The sequence below is a fragment of the Cygnus atratus genome, chromosome 10 (genome assembly GCF_013377495.2).
Source record: "Cygnus atratus isolate AKBS03 ecotype Queensland, Australia chromosome 10, CAtr_DNAZoo_HiC_assembly, whole genome shotgun sequence".
NCBI lineage: Eukaryota > Metazoa > Chordata > Aves > Anseriformes > Anatidae > Cygnus > Cygnus atratus.
The window spans coordinates 21,741,845-21,765,352 of NC_066371.1; the positions used below are offsets into that span (position 1 = coordinate 21,741,845).

Consider the following 23,508-nt stretch of genomic DNA (forward strand, 5'->3'; position numbering starts at 1 on the left):
TATTATGCTCCTACCAAAATCTCTTGAGATGTTCTAAAAATGTACTTTAAGCTAATTATTTCATGAAGGATTGCATCACTACCCAAATTTCTCTAAAAATAGCTGTCTCAAAATTCTCCAAAGGAATCTTGGACAGGGTGATTATAGATACTGTGTAATAACTCAGCCAAGCCCTTGTGGTTATCTTGTTTAAAACTGTATTTCTGAAAGATCTTTTAAACCTACTAAAAATTTCTATGGCTCTCTAAATACAGTATTTGGTGTATGAATCAATTCCAGTGGTTCCGTTTTCCTGTGAGTGTATTACTTTGCTTCACCTTTTATGTGAATGTTTTGCATCACAGAGGTCAGTAGTTTTAAAACTAGTAGTTTTACAGGTGGATACACTGTGCTACAATAAGTTTTTTAGGTTATCAAATTATATTGTGAAGAAACTTGTAAAAGTAAGCCAGTATTTGAGATAAAACCAATGAATTTCTTCCACCTTAGAAGTAACGAGTCTTTCTTAAACTCACACAGCCATAATCCACGACAAGAATGCTCAATTTATCCACATAAATAATATTTTGGTCTTTCATATCTATACATCTGTAGTCTTAAATTTGAAGTAAATCCATCTGTTATGTTCTCATTCCCTTATAAAGGCAGTATGTCTCATTTTTTTAAGATGCTTCTTTTAATTTTTAATTGTGAAGATTACCTATCACATCAAAATCATTTTCTTGTAGTTTACAATCTGCTTGAACACGTCGAAGGCCAGAAAAATTAGAATAGAAAAAATAATATTCTAACATCAACTGCCATTGCTAGTGAAGAAAGGCATTCAACTGCATATCTGGTACTAAGAGCATTTTTTAAGTCAAAAACTATTTAAAAAGAGGAAAATATTTGAAATTTGCAATTGATATATATTTTTTAAAACTTCCTTTTTTGAACACATTCTATTTCTGGTTTTATTCTATTTTAGTTTGGATTGATATTAGGATGTCCACTGTCAGTCTTCAGGCACTGTCGAGTGATCAAAATCAGTACACTTATCAATGTGGAAAATAAATAAATAAATGACGTTGAACACAGAGAAAAACACACTTATAGAATCAAACTATTAAAGAATTAGAAATGGATATAAATGTTCCCCAGAATGTTTTATGACTACAAAATAATTGATTGATTAAAAAGATAAGGATGCAGATATTGTCTTTTTTTTTTCTTTTTTTCTTTTTTCTTTTTTTTTTTCAGGAAATAATTTGCCTCCAAACTGAGTAATAACTGATTTCACTGTCTGTAAGAAAACATTACAAATTAAGGACATGAACCAACATCAACTTTATGTCATGGATAGACTACGATGAATATTCATGCCTAAAGAGGCAGTACACTGTATTTTTGTGTCCTTGACAGAATGGTGCCTGTTCAGACAATAGCCTGTTGTTCATAGATATTGAATAACACTTGGTACTTTTATTCTTCACACAGAAGTTTTCATACGCATTGCCTGTGGCATAATTTTAATATTTTCCTGAAGCCACCCTATAGAAACAAGAAGCTTCCAGATGAAACACAAAATACACCAGGAGGGTGATGCTAATACAACAGAGTGATTAGAGAAGTTCATCACTGTACAAGGCTGTGGTAAATACAAATAAATTTGCATTTAGGTGATTCAGTCTCAGAGAAAGGCTGTGACGTATTATAGGGCAGCAACAGAATCTGTTTTTCTGGCTTTAATCCAATAACAATAAAATTCTGTGAGGAACCTCAATACTTTGGGTTACTCCACTGTGTTTAATAGAATTGAATCTTCAAGACATCTACTGCATACTGTGCCCTATCTCGTTAAATATGTAAGTTTTGATGCCTACAATGTCCTAACGTGGTGGGATTCACCACAGCTCTTGTACAGCTTTCTGAGTAGCAGTAGACAAATTTGCAAACACTTTGATGCTCCTTCTAGGTGAGCACCTATAAATGATACACAGTATAATAATTCCAACTTCCTCATCAGTGTTAAGTGAAAGAGAGGTGCTTGGCTCTCTCCTGCACACAGAAGCATTGAGAATTATTCACATTTTTTGTCTGAAAAAAAAATCTGACTCCAGGAAACTTACTTTCATCAACATAATATTCTTTTTTCACTCCTCAAAGAAGACATTCCTGGGCATTTCACATACACAATAAGAAATCTTGGATTCTGATAAAAGTCTCAAACACACCTCTCCTTCCCCCTCTCTCATGAAACAGTCTTCGGAGCTCTTTCAGAAAAAGGTCTTCTGTACTTCTGCACATCAACAGCAGAGGAGTTTCCAGGCTACAGTGATACTACCATGGAGTTTCTAAAGACACACTGAGGTCATCCCTTCAACAACAAACTCCTAAGACTCGGAGCATTTCTAGATATTATCCCTTGTAATGATTCACACTACAGTATCATTTGAAATGTCTAGACTTAAGGATTTGGAGTTTATCAAGTATGTGACAAAGTCTGGGATGCCACTGAAAGAGACAGCAGCAGAAACAGAGTCAAAAGAGTTTCTAAGACAGAAGAAAACTCCCCAAATTGCAAAGAAAAGAATAAAATTAACCAAACTGTCAGATACATGATGATGCAGCAGGAAGGTTGATGTTTCCACCTATTTAGGCCAAAGTGATTCACCAGTCTATAAAGATCATGAAGTAAAACTTGATTGAAGTAATATTTTCTATTTCAAAAGGTAAAGATGATCCTCACTGAAACTTAATTTCAAATTATCGCTTCTTTGCTAAAATTGCAATTCCTTGAAAAACAAGATATTCTTGGGAGAGATGCAGGACATAAAGATGACAGAAGATGCAATTAGAATGTCAATTGCAGCATGACGAAATTAATTTTGTAGTATAGAAAGGAAAATGTTACAAGATTTTCTAAAGAAACTCTAGCACATTTCTTCAATAGGAGTTTTATTGACATCCACAACTGTGTGTGTATATTTCCACTCAGGGTGACATTATGTTACAAGCAAATTTCTAACTTAAGTTAGCACTCTAAAATAATTAAAAGTGATTTCCCAATAGCTTGTCTACATGATTTAAGACAATCTGTATTAGCTGCTGCTTGCCACTGTAACAACTGCTGTTCTGTTTTAACTCTAATACAGCAGTGAAGTGGAAGTCTGGTTCTGAAGAGAACTCATCTCAGCAAAATTTTGAAAACATTAGAAAGAAGTTGCACAGGATTGTAAAATTAAGACAGCAAAACAGATAGAGAAAAACATCTTTCTCCTGAAACAAGGTAGAAAATATTCTTACATTTAATGAAGTATGTTAAAACTGATGCACCTGGAAGAGTAGCAATTTTGGAGCAACATGTAACAGATATATCAGTATTTTTTTTTATGTTCAGGAGATTCATTATTTGATGTGCAAATCAAAAATGGGATTTTCTGTAGTAAATATCAGAATAAATGTATGAACTGCAGATACTAAAGAAATTTGAAGGAGGAAAGAAGTAGTCTGTCTGCAACTCTTATCAGCTGATGCCTTTGTGGAAGAGGAAAATCCTACTCTTACTGCAGCTTTGCTAACAAGACTTTTAGCCACAATGCTTCATATGCAGCCTAGGTTTACCTTCACTAATTGAAAGACAGAGAACTTTTGTGAGGAGCAACATGAAAAGGAGAAACTTAAGAGAAATTCCTTGGATTCTTTGAGGTCTGCATTTTTTATCCTTTGCCCTGCTGCCTTGATAAATTCTCAGCCTCCTGTACATATGAATAGATAGCTTCCTGCTTGACTGGATAGGTAGATTCATCACAAATGCATTTGGTATTATGGATATACAGGAAGGGAATATAGATTTTTTTTTCACTACCCACCATTTTACTTGGCCTCTCTAAGCAAAAGTTCCCCCTAGAGTTTAGAACAGGTGTAGATTTGAGGGCCTTATGTTTAGGGTTATCTAGTGAGTCATCTCCTAATAATTATAAATATCTCCCATGACCACAACGGGCTGGAAAAGGGTAGGGTTTTCTGTGTTTTTTTCCATTTTTCTTTCAGTAGTACAACAGCTTTGGAAATAGGTGAGGGGACAAATAAAGCCATTAAAAAAAAAAAAGTTTAATCTGGCAGTTGATCATTCACTAGAGTTCTAGTTCTTTAACAAAAGAGAATCAGAAATAGACTAGGAAATGCCATCTCTCAAAGAAACTTCACTGAGAAATAGGGTGGATATATCACACAGCATGAAATCTGCCACTTTTCCCCACAGCACAGTTATAGCAAGGAGGAAGCCTTGTTCTTGGATGCACATGTGAAATCTGTGGGGCTTGACAGTGGTTCTCCCCAAAGGGATTAAAGAAGTATGAATGATCTCTACAACCTCTATTATCAGATAATTCTTAAGTGTAATAAAGCGGTGACCTAGTTAAACCACATTCCTGTTCCTGTTTCTGATGTCTCTCTTCTTCTCCTGATTTTTTTTTTTTTTGCATGTGTGGTGTCTGAGATAAAAAGAGATTATTTTGGCATCAATTTAATCTAGTTAAACAGCTTTACTGAAGATCTTTATCACTATAAATAATGGAGGTATTTGAAGTATTTGGTTACAATTCTAACTGAAGTTATCCAACACAATGCCTCTCTAGCAATCCTCTTCTGCAATTCCTATACTTTGGTCAAAGAAAGTCATGAATGTTATGAACACTTCTCAGCAATACCGTAAAGTTTTTTTTTTTAAAAGTAAAATAGCGACACAGAGTCTTCCCACATATCTCATGAACATTTAAAAAAATATCTGACAGGTATCATGGAAAATGGCAAAATGGAATATTTGCTTACTCATCAGTAATGAAGTTATTTGAAATCCAACATCTTCTGCTAAACTGATGAAATATCTCCTGGACAGCTGACTGATCTGTGACATAAATGCATCATGGCTGAAACATAGGTACTTGGCTGAAATGTCTGTAATGAAGTCGGTATCATAAGGGGATGATAAATTCATGCTCAAGGGCTGTTTCCTATTTTTATAGACCTGTGGGAAAAAGCTACAATGATTATAGGTATGATGTCAGAGATATTGAGAAGTTAGCGTAGCAGGAAGGGTTTTCCCTGACTTTCTGTTACTGAGTCCATGAAGTTCTACAGGATGTAATATATGATTCAGAAAGGATCATAACATTGACTATGCAGTCAACTATACGTTATTATGACTATACATTATTAATGTGGCATGCTCATTTGTGAAGTGGCATGCTGCCTGACAGCAGTGTGGTTAACTTGAGAGGCTAAGGAAACCAGAATGATTTTGCTGATGGTATTCTCTCCTCCTCCTCAAGCAATACATTCTCTAATGTCACACAAAGGAAAACAACCAATACAAAACCTTTAGAAAAGTTCTTAAAACATATTTCTCACCCTTTTCACATATTCTGAAAGAGAAAAGGTGTTTAACAACATTCACAACACACAAAACAGGTCTTTAGTACCTAGGGCATCTCATCTGAACATCCTTTGTCCTGTTGCTTGTCCTACTGTACCTACAGTACCTCTACTGGCAATGAGTATTAGTTTTTAAAAAACAGGGGAAGTAGCCACTGCACATGGTGCAGTTTTAAACATTTAATTAGACAGATAAGAGATGCACGTCCTGTGTTTTACATGTTTACTGCGTCTAGTACGGTTATTTTCTTCATTAATAAAACAGAACACAAATTAAATTTGCTCGTGTCTAGAGTGTGTAACTTCATGATTTTTTATTAAAACCTCAAATGACTTACAGCATTAAAGACGGGGGATTTTTACTTCTTCTGGAATTTATTTTAAGGATAACCATGATTTCCAGATAATCTCTCAGAAAGCCAGAAGCCTTCTGAAAACACAACTATTTTACAAGAGATAAGCAAATAACTGAGCAGAAAAAAGGTTAGAAAGAGTCAACAGGGGACAGATCGCGCTTTACTGTGAAGAGCATCTGCTCTCCTCTGTCACACATAATGATGACAGTTGGAAGCTATATGAGAAGGGAAAACAGGAAGTGTACTGGGCTGCGTATAAGATGAGCCAAACATGCAGCTAAATACTTAGCAACCAAAGAGAAGCAATACTGAAACATTTACATGGAACACCTCCTACCTTTCACAACTGCTGTCACATGTCAGACCTGGCTTGAAGACTTTCAATACAAGATTAGAATAAAATAGAACAAATGAAAATAATGCCAATTTTCAGTTGCCATAAAAGTATGCAAATAAATGTCTACCCACCTGCTGTTTTAACTGATGCACTAATCTGTCCTTCTCTCTTTTAAGAGCCATTACTTCCTCTTGAGTCTTCTTTTTCTTTGAAGCGGACAGTTCAAGCAAGGCAATGTTTGCATCTTTTTCACTAATTGCAGCAAGCAGGGCTTCCTGTCTGATAAAATAAAATAAAAATTTTTATATTCTTAATAAAATAGAACAAAAATGCTAAGTGAGATGTTTCTTTTAACCAATGGAAAAACAATCAAGTAATTTCTGAACACTCTTTAAATAGCAAATATTTCTTAAAACATTTATCTTAGTGTTTATCCTTACTATAACATGATAATTAATATTTCTGTGAATTAACTTGTTCTTAAAAATTTTTGGTATTATTTTTTTTTTAATTTACGTTCCTGAATTATAGAATATCCCACATAAATCTTATGAATTATTCCAATCATAAAGACTGAATCATAAAAAGGAAAGTGATATAAATAAAGCTTATTTTTATTTTGTCTTGTATATTCAGTACCCTAGAGGCCTCAGTACAGAAATCCCTGGATATCTTCCTCACATTTACATAAATGTTTTCCTATGAATTTATGGTTATTCATTGTGTCACCATGAAACTATAATTCTAGAAGTAAATATAACATCTAGAAAAACAGTTCCTTGATCTAACAGTTCACAAAGAATCTTTTCCTTTGGAATTTTGACCTCAGTCACCATAGAGCAAACAGAAACTTACAGCACTCAGAAACATATAGAATTACATAGAAGCTAGCAGGGTCACATCGTAAATAGTTTGTGAGGACATATGACAGAAGTAATTTTTACAACATGCTGCTTGGAAGCACAGATCTTGGAGTATCTTACTATTTCTTATACTCTAAAATGCTCATGTTGGTAATGACATAATCTGTCCCTTATTTTCTCAAATAAATGAAATATACTCACTTTCTGCAATGTATTCAATGACAGACTATGACTTATCAGCCAAGAAAAAGCACATAATACTTAATAGGTTTTACTACATAATATGTTATGGCCTATGCCTTTTTCAAGAACTACATAAGATCAATCATTAAAAAATAAACACGGATAAATGAGCCATAAATTAACCTTAGGCTCCAACTGCTAATAAATGTATGAATATGGCTCATGAACTTCATATAGCCAAGGTGAGCTAAAACTTTGGAATTCTCGCACTCCTTCTGCTTGCCAGCAACAATGTCAAGAAAGCTATTTCACTTTTATTTCAAAGTTCCTAATGTATTAATGTAAATATTTAAAAGACAATATTTCTGATGGAGTCAAAGGAAAACAACCCATCTATTTTACTCTCAAAGTTATGAGACACGGATCAATTTTAGATAAACAGTTGCATTTTATTCATACACTTAAATACTCTCATTTATTATTCTGTCTTCTTCATTCTAATCACAGTTAAATGATGTTTAAAAGTGGATGCCATGAGTCTCCAACAGTTTTGATTTAAATAATAGCTATTTATTAGTCTAAATAAAGAATAAGGTATTAAAGAAAAAAAAAGATGGAGTCATAAGTCTATAATGCTAATCTGAAATTAAATGTAGGTATATTGTTTCCAAAAAGCCTCAAAATAACAAATAAAACATGCTGCATGGTTATTTGTACCACACTGTAATATTTTTCATGTTTTGTGCTCAAATAAGATGTCAATTCCATAATATTTTCATTAAAATCTTAATTTTTAATGCACTGAAATAAAAGAAAACTGATTCGCTACTGTTCTCAACTATTCCTCTCCTCGTACAAGAAGCAGAGAATTTATGCACTGTATAAAATCTAAAAATGCCCTCTTCTTAGCATCTGGCTCAAACAGAAAGAAAAATACAACAAATTAACTTTTTTCTCTGCAGTATTTTATATAAAAACGTCTCTACTCTTCTGTTTTAGAAATGTGCCCAGCCTCAGAAGATGCTTTTTTTGGGGGTGGTGGTGGTGGTAGTAATTATAACATAAGCTCTCTGACAGAAGGGGGTTGGCAATAGGTTTTCTGTGACTTTAAAGCCAAAGAGACAGCACATATTTAGTACATATTAAAATCACAAATAAAGATTATTCAGATGTTTTGACAGTGCTCTAACAGTTTGCATCAACAAACAGTTTATTTATTTATGTATTTTAATCTTGCATCAAACAACGATTTTATTGCTGTTCGGAACGTCTTTTTTTTTAAAAAAAAGTTTTTTCACAGCATTCTTCTGGTTTTCTGGATGCGTAAAACTAAGATTTGTCGTTTCTGCAATTAACACTAGTGGGACTAAGTCCTAATCTTTAATTCATGGTAATTATTGCTGTAAAGTAGGTACCTCTGATAAAGTAAACTGCAAAATAAAAATTGGTTTATTTCATAATTATCAGTCTCAAGATATACCTTTTTAATATCTGAAGATAAATATTGATAGAACCATTACAAACCCAACACACTTAACGATGAAAATAAGTAAAAAAAAAGTTACATCACAGAAAATCCAAGGTTTGTAAGTTATCCACAGATCAATCCTAAATTATGTAGAAATGCCTGCTTATCTAATAAGCAAATTTCCTGGTAAATACTTGCCATCTATGAGGCTTCTAATGATATTTATTTAATTGTGTAACACCAATTTTAGTCCTGCTGTAAAACGCCACAAACAGAATAAAATTTCTAAATCAGCTTGAAAACTAAATGAAGGTGTACTGAATTTTTACTTCTCCAAAGTTTAGACTATTTCAGAAACTGGCTTTGAAAACAAAAACCTGACTAGTGAGAAAGAAGAGTCAGAACTACTGATGCATTTGCTATCATTTCAATATCTGATAATGTGATGCACTCAGATCCATCTTTTTTGTATCGCTGGCCAAAATAGCCATATGTTCTTGTAATCAAAACAGTGCAAGTGTGCAACACTATGCAACTCTTCTGTCAATGCTAGCCCTGCTTTAAAGGAGCAGATGAGTTAAAACCTTCCATGGAAGAGAAGAGTAAGACAGTCTACTCTGAAGAATCTGTACTCTGGATTCTGCAGCTCCCAAAGACATAAGCTTTTGGAGACCCTGGTGTGCTTCTTCTCAACCAATGGCATTGAGGGGTTATGAAAGCCAAGCAGAAATAACGACAATATTTTTCTAAGACAGTATTTTTTTGAAACATAACAAAATCTTTCTTCTCAATTGCCTTGTGGTTGATGGGATAATTCCCAAAGAGCATGCAACTACTTTTCCCTTTGCAAAATATTGCAGTTTACTTCTATGTAACCAAACACTTAATTCTACAAAACAACAATTCATACCAAACACTTGCAGGAAATAATGATTCATAACCATGTGAAGTAGCTGCCCTGATAAATAAATAAATAACTCTGTAAATGCTCCACTGAGGTGGTCTAAGATTTGAATCCAACCCTCAGCACATACGGACATTTGAATAAGCCCTCCATAACTTTGTAGTATTATTATCATTATATTTTAATTCTTATCTTTACAGTAAATGCATGTGGAGCTCAGAGGCCATAAAACCACAAATGTTTGGAGAAGATTGCACAAGAACACAAGAATGGGGATTTGTACTTAAGTTCTTCCACTGCGATGTGGAATGATGAATACATGTACACAGGCAGGTGAATGCCAACTCACACTGCCCATACGCTTGAAGCCTCCTAAATGTGAGTCAGCTTCAGTTCAGAAGCTGTAAAGCCTCATTTATTTAAGAGACAAAGCGTTTTAACTTGGGCATAGTGCCATGCAACACGCTGATGGGTTCCAGACTGGGACTGGCTCACATACAGCCTGCTCAGAGCGTGGGCAAAGCAAGCTTGCACCTGTCTGCACAGACATACTCCTGGAGTATGTTGGCACATTATCTGTGTCTATTATCATGGATAATTTTAACAGTAATAACCTCAAATATATAATCCAGTGGCATTTAACCAGGCATCTGGGTTAACAGTTCAGCAGAGTGGGACTGAACTGTATATTTTACCAATAGATGCGTGTTGGTTGCTTAAATCTTTAGTAATTAAATTCTTCAATATGGAGGGAAGACAGAAATGCAGCAGTTTGTATTATTAATATACAGAGTACAAAATAGAGGCACAGGTTGTGACAGGGCATATAAACATAGAATATAAACATATAAATAGGGCATATAAACAAACTGAAGTAGCATTTAATTCTGTATCGCCTAGCTTACTACCAGAGTTCCTGGTAGAGTTCCCCTATGGAAGATATAGGTTGAAAAAATATAATGTCTCATTAGCATGGAAAAAATGGAGATCCAAGCACTTATGAAGCAGTCTGTAAGGACTGACCTGACATTATCATCCCTCTTTTACTACTATCACACACAGGTCTACCCATGGGTGTGAAAGCTACTGTGTTACCTGTCATCATCCTTGAGATTTACTATAGAAGAACGAAATCTGATGAACAGAAGAAATTTACCTTAGCTACCCAGTGATCCCACTAAAAAAATCAATATTACTATTTTTGCAGGAAACATTTGAAAGAGGATTATCTGACCTCTAGGAACAAGGCTAAGATGCCAGCAAAACAGCTGGTAATAATGACTTCCTCAGTAATAAGCATGAAGCAAACTTCATTCAAAAGTGTAAACAGGTGACAAGGTCTTCATCTAAATCTCTCAGGTGAGTAATACACTTCCACTTTACTGCTAGAAACTGAAAATCATCATGCATTTCTGTGCCAAAATTTTTTAAAATCAGGAGTTGAACTGGCACCAAAAACAACATACAGTCTCATATGCTCTCCAGCTAGCATGCTTAAGAGTGTAAGCATAATTTATAATTCCTAATTATCTACTGTGTCAGGGAAAAAAAATGACTATCCAAATACAGTTCTATAGAGATGTTATCACTATTTGCAGCCAAAATGTCTCCTTATTGTTTAATAAATTATGGTAATAAAATACATTCTAAAATAATTTATTAAAGCACTGAATTAAATGACATTTTTAAACAGTAATATTTATAAAGAGTAATCCTTTTTGCTATTAGCAGTTTTTCATCTCTCTTCTGGCAAACTAATTTGTTATACAAATACCAGGATAGTACTTTTAACACCAAGAAAAATCACTCTAACTGAACATGGTAAAATTAGGTAAATTCTCAGATTAATAAAATCCATGTTAAATCAAACAGCATTTGCTCTGCATTGGTAATTAATCTGTACGTTTTCCTTTGACTTACATTCTCTGGATTCCCCATCTAAATATGCTCCACTATAATTTGGGTGTTCAATACAAGAAGGAAAGGGAGAACTCTTCCCTGGAAAAGCAAAACTCTAAAAATGAAAATTCTCCCTAAGCAAAGCCTTACTGCGTTCTTCTCTACAGCAAACTCTAGCTAGTCTCCTCAATAAAAAGTGAATATAAAAGTCTCTTGATGGTAATAGTTGCTGCTGTGAGATCAGGGTTTAAGGTACTAAAGATTCCAGTGAGAAGTTCCAAGGAACTTGCACAAATATCTTAATATAATTCATGTAATTTCATACTAAAACACAAAAGTAAAGCAGAAAGATACAGTCCCATTCTAAAAGTCAAGAATTCATTTGTTCAAGCAAGCAGGATTCCATGTAAAACAATTTGCAATTCCACTGTGTGATTTTTTTTTATTAAGTACATGGGTGATGGACTAGAAAATATGCTTACTACATTTCAGCGAGATTTGAGACTGGGAGGATCTTCAAGTGCCATGAAGACAGGAATAAAAAGGTCTTGACAAATGGAAGAAGCAGTCTGGAAAACTAAGGAGAAACTCCTTATTAATGATGTGTTGTGAAAGAGGCAAACATCATACTGGGAAGTATGATGAACAGAGAGAGATTGCAAGACAGAAGTGATTCTTTTGACCTGTGTGACTTCAGAAGAATCTCAGCTGAAATACCAAATCCAGTCTGGAGATGATTTCTCCAAGAAAAATGCATAGACTGTTCAGGGGACAGCAAAAAAAGTGGTCAAAGAAACAACTGACAAGAAAACATTGAATTAACTACAGTAAATGGTCTACGAGGGGCAATATAATAATGAGAACAAGAAATGCTCTACTAGAGTGAAAAAGAACAATTTTTCCATGTCCACTGCACACAGAACAACAGGTAATATGCCAACATTTAATTGTAATGGCAAGTTAAGTATTAATAGAAATTAAGTACTGGAAGAAATTGCTGGGGAAAAATGGTTTCTACCAGTGTTAGTCTTTCTGATCAAGCTGGTTAAAAGTCTGTTAGAAATGACTCAGATATAGTTGATCTTGCCCCAAAACATGATCTTTCCAACAACCTAATTATTTAATGATTCAATGGTTTAAGCTGATTTATTCTGTGTCTCATTTTAAGATGGCAGTCCTTGGAGTTAACATCCATGCTTTACCTACTTATACCACATATCTGCTAGCCTTCCTATGACTGGAAAGAAAGACCTTTTACATTTACATTTCTACATCTGTACTAAGAAAGAACAATACGAAACTTCAGAATGATCAAGTTTCTGTGAAAATTACCAATTACAGGAAAAAAAGACTTTGTATTGCACAGGTCATTCCTTAGTAATAATGAAATACAGAATACCTTTCCTTGGAGGATCAACCAACTATTAATCTGATAAAAGACCTACCTTTTAGACAAATAAAAATACAAACACGTATAAGTACTTTAGCAGTCACTGCAAGTAGTGTGAAAGCCTAATCTGAATTACCGTACCTAGAACTGGAGAAAGCAGATGATAACACAGCAACTCAACTATAAATGTATCCAAACATACGAAAAATGCAATCTTATAGATCTCTAGCAATACAGAGTATGCATTTGTGAAAGCATCTGTCTTGGAGTGAAAAAAATTACTTAATATGAATAGGAAGCTTTAGCATACTATAAGAGAAGATAAGATAATGCGAGAAGAAATAAATCCATGAAAGACTCTGTTGAATGCCAAACTGAAAAAGTATATTGTATACAGTATTTTATCAAACTGCAGCCTAAACAAATGTCAAATGGAATAATTTCTTTAACAAATATGGGCAACAACTGAGAAAAAAAGGGTTGTTCACTAGCATATATTTAGTCAAGATTAACTATGGATAAAAGAATGTACTAAGAACAGATTTAATAACCCTAAACTGTCATTCAGCTTGTAGGAGGTATTCAAGACACAGCTAATAAAACACAAAAAATGGTTCTAACCACCCACAAAAAAATTCTCAGTAGTATAAAACACTGAAGGATGACCACTAAGATAAATGCTTTCTTTTGAGAGCTGCCTTGCAGTTAACCTTCTTAAAGAGTCTCCCAGAAACCTCTAATCATAATACATTGCATTGCCACTTATCACAGTCAATTTAGAGGTGAACTCTGTAAACACTCCTGCTTTACTCCCCACCTCTGTTAGTCTAAGAATAATTTTCTGAGATTTAATAAAAGAACTCATGACAACTTTTGGGGAGGTGGGGTGAGTTCTTAGGAACAGTCCAATTGTAATCTAACAATTCCTAGATTAAGATCTATAGGAACAAGATCTTCTAACAAGAACTTTACTGCCTTCACTACTTAAACCGTTCTCCACAAAATACAGAAATGCAATTTAAAAAGTCACCATTAAAGTTAAATCAAGTCAGAAACGTTTGAACTAATGATATACAGTAGAGCACTCAGCCAGCTTCTCACATGCTAATCGTACTGAAAGAGAAAAAAAATACAGCTCAATCAACTTTTTCCCTTTAATTATTGTTTTCTTTCCCTCATGACCCCCAGTATTCAACCTTAGGTTCAGTAGGAGGTGACTAGAGATAGACAGTGATGAGAGATCCTGTTTGAAACAGCTTCTCTCTGTCACTCCTAAAGCAAATAGATGGTTTGTTAAAACATGCTGTTAATCCATTATGGATGTGCATGCATCTTAGAAAATAAATTTCAGAACATTTTTAGTATTTTAAAGCTTTTTCTTTAGAAACAAAACATACTGATCACAAGTATGAAATTTAAAACCTGCATATTCAATACCACAGTTGTAAGTCTAAGCTACTTGTGTGACACATTTAACTTCAGTCACTACTGATCTTAGGCAATTATCCTGAAATTGTATTTCTGAAACTGACATAAAATTTGTCTCTCCAATTTCATGGCCATATATGCTTTGCAAAAGAAACAATTTATAGGTTAATTCCTTTGAATGAACAATTATTTTGCACTCTTTTCAAAGAGCAATCCCTTTTGAAATACTTTCAGAAGGAAAAAACAGCATGAAACAGCACTTCAGTTTGGCTTAGTGCCCTTATGTAAAGCAGAGAGAACCAGATGTTTCACAGCCAAAACACAGCAAGAAGCAGAGAGGACTGCTCCATTAACTATGGGACAGAAACACCAGAGCCCTGGTCTTACCCATCCACCAAACACTTTTCCCTCTATTGAAGGAACCTCAATATATCAAACCTTGAATTTTCCAGCTGATGAAGCCACCTTCTGAAGGCAGGCGTGAGAGACAGTCTTCAGATAATATAAAGCCTCTATTACACCTGTGTTAGACCTGCAATATAGTCTCTATATTACACCTGCGTTAGATGTATATCTTCATTAGGCTAGAATCAAGGAGAACCAGGAAGAAGCAGTTCTCCTTAATGTGAAATCTTAGAGCAAATGGAAAGAAGGAAAAGAAAGGACCCGATCCTGAATAATCACAAAGGAGTTTCCTGAAAAGGCAACTTTCATATCCATTCCCTGCCTTCCCCCCCACACCTTTTTTAAAGTTTCCCTCCTCAAAGCCTGTTTGGTGTTTCTTTGTTTCTTCCATGTTTCAATATTCCCATCACCAGACCTACATCCCCCAGTAACAGTAAATGCATTGTCTCAGATTCGCAATTTTGAAATATTCTTCTTTCTTCTCTTAACAGCAATTGCAAATGTGCATATAGTTGGTGGTTTTTTTTTGTTTGCTTGTTAATCAAACAAAAATAATTCAATATAAAGGTGTATGTTCAGAGAGGTTTTAAAGACAAAGAAGGAACTTCACACCCATCCTTTGTCCAGTAAGATGTAGGCACTCAATTGCCCTTTGAATTCTCTGAAGTTTTTGAAGCCCCATAACATTGCACTTCTGATGTCTTGATGATTTATGTTTTAGAAATGACAGGTAAGTAAAACAGACCCATTCAGAAAAGAAACACATTGGTGAAACCAATTACATCATAGCTTCACTGATGTAATTACATCAATAAATGTGATTCAGTAACCAGTCTATTATCATTTCATTCAAATTGACAGCATTGCCCATGTGTGAGGAGATATAACAAGATTCAGACTGCATGAGAAATGTAGAGAGGGGAAAAAAAAAGAATTCACAGTGCTGCAAAATACATCTGAAGAAGTTAGATGATGATAATTATTTCTGGGTTTTGCATAGAATTGACTCCCTATTGTTCATTTGGCTTTATATGATTCTCTATAGGAATGCAAACAACATTTGGTTAAAATGGCCATAATGCAGTATAGCGCAGAGGTGGGTACTGATGGGAACAAGAACAATGGCATCTGGATGTATGGGGTTGGGTTACATCAGAACACGGAATCCACCTAAGTTAAACAGGAAAACAAAAGTATAGGTAATCTGTCATTGTCAGCCACCTTATCCTTCAACACTAGTTTTTGTGTTTATAGAAGACAAAGATAAAAGTACTTTGCAGGATTAATGGTTTGATCTCTAGAATACAAATCTCAGTAACATCTTACAACTACCAAAGAAATGTTTAAGCTTGGAAAATGTTATTAAAAGCTGCAACTGTTTTCATGAAATTCCAGGGAATTCAAAATATTTGAGTCACAAAGGCATATAAAATTGAGATGGAGAAACAAAATTAAAAATTACCTTTTATTAACTGTATTCTGTTAATTCTAAATTGACAAAATATTCTGAATAGTCATTCATCACAAATTAAATGACAGTTATGCTAATGAATGAGCAGGGCTTTCTTTTAAATCACAGTAAGTACTGATCAACAAAATGACCCTTTTGTCAAACAGGTAATGCAAATTAAAAGACACCGAAATCTTCTATTTCATTATGTTAGGTTAGAAACTTAAGGAAAAAATTGGTCTGCTTTTGAAAAAATTGACTTAATCTCCTCCCTCTAATTTCCATAATGTTACAAGCAGCTGCCCTTTGAATAAAATATATAACAAAACTCATAAAATCAAATGTAGAGCACATTAAAATTTACATTAAACCACATGAGGAATAATTAGCTCTATTTTGAAACAACATATAGAAATCAATATTAACAGGCATAATTTATGCCTTGAGCTTTATAGTATATTAGAAGGCAATTTCAAGAATGAAATACATAGGATTAACAAAATGCACTCTCATGGCAGTGCATAATTCATATTTGATATATGATATATTGTCATATAATCTACAAGATAGCTACAAATATTGCAGAATCACAGAATCATCTAGGTTGGAAGAGACCTCCAAGATCACCTAGTCCGGCCTCTGACCTAACACTAACAAGTCCTCCACTACTAAGCTCTACATCTAAATGTCTTTTATATCTCAGAGTACAATTCTGTATGTTAAGCCTTTAACTAAGAAACTCCTGAGAATTTTGAAACCCACCCTTCCCCCACCAGGCTGACAGATTTAATATTTTAGTTATTTTAATCTAGCCTGTGAAGTCAGAATTATCATTACCATTAGTAAGGTGAGACACGCATTACTTATTGCTGTTACATAGCTTACTTTGATAGATAAAAGAAATTCTACAGATTATTACAACTCAACATTTTTTATTTTTTGACTTGATAAGGCAATGTTAAGGCACTGAATAATCTTAAACATAACTGTTGTGTATGTATCATTTCTGAGGATTTAATTATATTGGAAACCATTGGATATGTATTTATGGTCAAGCTACACAAAATCAAGTATTAATACCGCTAATTATTGGTGTAAACACGAACATTTTGGTAGTCTAAAAGTCTCTAAAAACCTTTTGTAAGAGAACATTTATTCAAACACTGCCTCTAGGATTCTACTTCAGTGAAAAAAAAAAAACACCTCAATTTTTAACAAAATACTGCAAGCCCAAACCATAGCATATGACAACAGTGCAACAGTTACATCAGTAACTATAAAATAGAAAAGTATCAGTAAAGACAATGAAATCATAGAATATACATAGGCCAAACATACTGTAGAAGGAAGAATAGAGGGAATTAGATGACAGCTCACAAACATTTCTTTAATTAGTATCTTAAAAGATTGGGAATGAAAGAGATAGGATACCACAAGATGTTATTTGATTATATGACTTCCCTGCTAATGGAGCTATTCACAAGCACTGCCAGGAGCATGAATACCATCATATGATTCAACTTTACATAAAGAAGTTTGTTCATTGATCTTCTTTGGTGGGTTAACTATTTCAAAATTTGTTTCAGACTAAGGGCACATATGTACAGCCATAGAGGTCTAAGATGATTCATACTGATTTCCAGTGAAGACAGTTCATACTGACTTTCTCAAAGCAGATGGAAGAGGCATGAGGTCCATCACTGAACAGTATCAAAGAGAAAGTCTATTGCCAAACAACAATAAATCAGTGCAATAGAAATAACTGTAGTTGAGTATTTTAGGATAGTTCCATAACAAATTTTGGCTTGCTTAGGCTTGATAAACATTCAACTTCTTATATATCATACTAGACTAACAGGACTAATGGATAAAGTTCTGTATTAATCTGAATAATATTTCTGACAGTCTTTGGGAAAACCTCTAAACTGAAGGACTTTTACTGAGGGCAAAAAAGCATCTGCTTTTGAGCTAAGATTGAGTTAGTTCAAGTTTTACTTCCTAAGTGTATGACTAAGTGATTTAATCCATATGACTACGTTCAATTACCAAGAGTATGTTTCATGATACTTTTTAATATTATTACAATCAGTGATAGAATTGAAATACTCTACATGGCATTAACTATTAATTGGGCAGGTCAACCAAACTGCTTCTCTTTCCTTGCCAACATTGGTATTTAACTATCAGCACTTTCCTTACTTAGATCTCTCCCTTATGTAGATATCAGCTAGGCGTATGTCGGAAAGTATCTGTCCTATTTGGGTATTCTCAGGGATGTCTTAAAAATAACTGATTGAGGTGAATCTTCCTGGAGAGAGGGGATACTAGACCTTTCCTGAAGAAGCTACTAAGCCAGCAAGTTGAGGCATAGAAAGAAGTCGCAGCAGAATGCTGGGAGTCAGGAGCTCACACGGACACCCAGATTACAAGCACATGTGGCAGGGGACAGGTTAACAGGAGACAAAAAAATATTTTTGAGGTACTGGTGGGAACTGGATAGAGCTTGCTGACATTCAGTCACTGAGTTATCTGGAAAAGGGGCACATTTGTAGGGAGAGAATTATATAGGTCTGATTTCTGATATTATAGAGAGTTGTATATAAATAAATTTCCGATGAGGCATTCCTAGTTGTTTTTCATTAATATTTAAAAAAAAGCAAGGTTCTTTTTTTCCCCCCTCTTCAGTGCCTTTTGCTCATTTTGAGGAGCTGTAAAGGGCAAAACAGAATCATTGATCTAAGTCAAAACTATGACCAAGCTGTGGCTTTGTCACAAGACATTAGACTGTCAGACACTTATGCCTGTAGTCATTCAGTCATGTCTCCATCAACCATGGGATCTGAGATCCATCCAGATGGCACACAGCTGAGTTTACTCATGAGTTAGACACATATATGTTGTCATATGCAATCTTCAAAGTGATAGTGGAGTAACAGGATTGTGTATAGTGGTCTTGTATATATTTTCACATCTTTTCTCCCTAGTGAAGAATGCAGTGTTTTTCTCTGTACTCTTTCTGCTTTTAAATTCCTGAAAACTACAAAAGTTAGAAATTTTTGCCTCCCACCTCACAGTAGCTGCAAGATTTGCCAAGCCTGAGTGTCCCACTACTCTCTGCATCTCATTAACTGGCAGGATACAGATGACTTTTCTGTTAGGAAAAAATATATATATATATATGTGGCGAGTCTAGAGTCTAATTTAGGCTTTAAAGAGAAAAAAGTAATCGGAAAAGCCATCAACAAAACAGTAATACTTTCAGATGAACAACTTCAAAATACTATCTAGTTGTTATTTTTCAACCTTTCAACGCCTGTATCTTAGAAAAACATGCAGATCTCTTGCAGAATGCTAGGTAAAGAAGGGTTTATGGTCTTACTAAAATTTGAGAAGTCTCTAAGAAGTCAACAAAAACTACAGAAGGATCAGAATTTGCTAGCCAAGAAATTTAAACGTGTACTAGACGTTACAAGAGCAACACAAAATCAGATGATAAATTATTAAATAAAAGAAAATCAAAACAGATTAGTATTAGTATTAGAAACTCTTAGACCAGGATGGATGACACTTTTTGACGGTATTATATTATAGTACTCTTGAATCTTAACAGAGGTATAAATGCAGTAGTTTAAAAGAATGATATAATGGAAACGTAAAAGCAAAACAGAGGAACATCATGCAGAATGCAATTAATTTCAATTTTCAGTTTTCTTTTTCAGAGCTGGCATTCAGCACCTATGACAAACTTTATTCCCCCAAATTTAAACTCAAGCAATAAATAAATAAATAAATAAGGTAACGCAGGTTTGCTGATTATATTTCAACACTGAAAAATGGAAAATATTCAGACAGTAAATTCATACAATCAGATTTCCCTAGGGATGGTCCTAGAAGAGGCATGTTTAACAGAACATTTAAATTAATAAAGGTTGCTGAATTTCTACCATGTTCCAAAGCCTACGGCACAGACTGTAACTATAAAAAATAAAAATAAAAAAATCAATGCTGCTTTTTGACAAATAATAACCAGCTAATTTGAACAAAAAAAAGTTGCTTAGAACCAAACAGAGGACACTTTCTAAGGCCTCTGCATATCTGTGGTTGATTGTATCTATTTATTTATTTATTAACTACATACAAAATTCTAGACTTACCATAACCTTGGATCAGCTCTATAATCCAAGACAACAGAAATATAAGATGTCTCTAAGTAGAATTTGGGTATTACCTGAATCAACAGCACATCTGGAAAGAATCGTGATAGAAAGATCCTAAGTAGTTACTATGGAAAATTCTCTCTCAAATTGCTATCCGGGTGGCCTCGTGACTCATAGAAATAATACAATTCATTTTAGGATGAACCACCACTAAAAGGAGGAGTGTTAGTAGAAGCAAGGGCTATTGCTATGAGAAGTGAAATGACAGCTGTTAATTTCTACAACATGCAGAGATTCTGTACAGGTGGTAAGAAATAATAGCATCTTAGCAGCTCAGAGAAGCCAGAACTAACCAAATCAAAGTTTAGATGATTATATACAGAAGTAGCTGTAGGATTATTTTTTCCCGTTGTGCCAGAGTACTAGTTAATCAGTATAAATTAACTCTGTAGGCAGCTATGATGTTGAAACCACTGACAAAGACAAAAGAAAATGCACAATCTAATGAACAAAAAAGATTTGAAGTATTCCAGGAATTATTTCAAAGCATATAAGAATCCACATTAGCTGATTAGAACACTACTCCCACAAGTAAGAAAATAATGCAAAAACTTGACAAAGTTTGCTGAAAGAATCAGAGAATGCAATATTATCTTTTCTAGAATAGAAGATTAAACACAACCAAAATTTCAGGTCAGTATCAGGTGCTAAAATAGTTTATTCCTGTCTGATTCCATTCTTCCAAAAAGAGAAAGATATATAGGCTATTATTAATTACCAAAAAACTTAATTCAACAATAGTAACCAATGTTTAGGTTTAAAAAGAATGGATTTATTTTAAAAAAGTAGAAAACACTATGTAAAAATCTAATAAGTACAATACTGTAAGCATTAAAAACTACATTCAAGTAGTAAAAACCTGGAAAAAACATAATTGTTTTGGCTGGTCTGTTTATGTTTAAAACTGAGTTCTGCTCACAATTCCATAGTTAAGGTTGACTTAAGCTTATCCTTAAGGCAGAGATTCATATTATTTAAGTACAAAAGAACAAAGTATATTTCTCCCCAAATTACTTCCATGCTTCTGAACATTAGTGGAAGTTACTTTGTAATGAACAATTACTAACAGCTACAATTGTTTGGGAGGAACAGAGTGCATATGATGTTTATAAAGGCTGACATATTCAGTTCACATTTACAGGAAGCAGACTAGCTTGAAGCAAGAGAGCTGAAGAACAAGGAATTTAACATATCAGTGCTGACTATGTAAGTGAAAAGTAAACTGTAGTGTATGGGAACTTAAATTCACATATGTTGACAGAATCTCCAAAATAAATAATTTATGTTTTCTAAGTCACTGTCTCAGCCACTTACATTTTAACAGGAAAATCATGTGTTCTACCCTGCAATTAATACAGTGTATAAGACTCATGTACTTCATAATAAAAGGAGGAACTGCTAATTGATATATACTATTTTTTTCAACAGGTAGAATAACTATTATTGGTTATAACTACATCCTGTGCTGTTAGCCTGTGATTTTTTGTTAGACCTGGAATACTAAATGAACAGTAATATTTGAAGCCTTTCCATCCTATCATCTGCAGCACTAGTTATCAACCTTTCTGCAGCTAAAAATCTCTTAAGAAGTAATGCCTCACTGAGTAATCCACATCGACATTTCTCCCATTCACAACCCTGGGCTGTTGCTGCCTGTCTTTCTTAGTGATTAGTGCTGCCACTTCCATGTAACCCCAGCACCAACAGCTCTTCAGCATCCTGTAGTTGTGCCAGCATTGCCACTAAGCCAGGTAGCTGGCTAGCCTGGATAGATATCTCTGGCCCATGCTCTCCAGCATCTCCCGTTCCAGACAGCTGATGGACACAGATGGACAGACTGGACAAACGTAAAACCTACCTGGCAGAGTGTATCTGTGCAGTTTACTCTGTGTAATGCCTTGTCACTAAGTGTATGTCACTATCTGGTAACTAAACATCAGGTAGTCAAAGTACAATCAACTGAATAAATCAAAGCACCGTCAGTATCAGCTGAGAACAGTTCCCAGAGTCCCATACTGTACCTAGAAGTGCACAATTCCCTAAGCTGAGATGGACAAAGCCCCAACTGTGCCCCAGCCTCCTTTCGGGAAACAGCTTAAATTCCTCACAGAACCAAGGCATATGCTTGTATTCATTATTGCGCTTTTGTTGGGAGAGGCCTTAGTTTTTCAAGTGACAGAACAGAGTCTCAGCAATTATGCCTTTTTCCAATTCAGCAAAGAAAGGTTTACTAAAAAGGACTGCTGCACTGTACTGGTGATATGTTAAAGGTGTTGATAACCTTTTCTGTTTAAAAAGCCATGGCCTTCATTTTCTATAGATGGATCTAACAGTAATCATCTTAAAATAATTTATTCCAGCAGTGAAACCTCAGCTGCTACAGGATGGAAAGAAGCAAATGTATGTCAGCTACCTAAAGAACAAATAGCGTTAACCAACATTTACCACCTCATAGATCAATTTTTAGTGATCTTGATGGTGAACTACTCAAACTGTTATTAAACACAGAAATACAAAAACACAAAATTACAAATTATTTCATAATGTCCACGTGATAATATGAGCCTACGTGTTCTGAGAAGAGCTGTAACTTCTTTAACCCATTGAATAAAGAGAAATGAAGTCATCAAAAAACTTCCAAAATACCCCACAGTTCCCTTTGCACAGAAACTAAAATGGTGAGAGTTCTACAAAGGGCTGTGGAACTCTTTGATCCAGTAAATACTGCTTATTCCAGTCAGCTAAGACCACTTTTAGGAAACCTTAATAACAAAAATATTTTAAGTAATTCTCATCAGTCATAGATTGTGCCATAATCCAACACAAGGTCACAACTTCCAGGCATTGCGTAACTGTATGATAATGAAGATAAACATAATTGTAGCTCTCAGAAGTCAGACAAAGTCAACATCCTCTAATCAAGCAGAATGCCCATAATAATGCATGAAATAAAAGAGCTTTCTGGCAGGATTTAGGGAAACGAGCTAAAGCTCATGCATGAAAAATGGAAGTCCCTTGCTTGGTATACCACTGGCCCATAGACCTGAGATAACATTCTTCTGCATCTTCTCTAGACCTAACCATAGTAATGAGCTAAATCTAGTACACCAGAGTTTGAGGTAAGGATTAAGTTTCATACTGCTCCTGCCAGGAATCACAGAAAAATTAACAGAATGTGTCTTTGGAGTATAAT

General features: G+C 34.5%; 1 protein-coding gene across 1 annotated transcript in view; it reads right to left on the bottom strand.

Annotated features, from left to right (window-relative positions):
- Window positions 1–23,508, bottom strand: part of ERC2 (ELKS/RAB6-interacting/CAST family member 2) — a 519,869-nt gene that overhangs the window by 143,573 nt on the left and 352,788 nt on the right. The window contains exon 15 of the mRNA XM_035558284.2: window positions 6,240–6,387. Within this exon, the coding sequence (XP_035414177.1) occupies window positions 6,240–6,387 (148 nt within the window). The remainder of the gene's footprint in view (window positions 1–6,239; window positions 6,388–23,508) is intronic.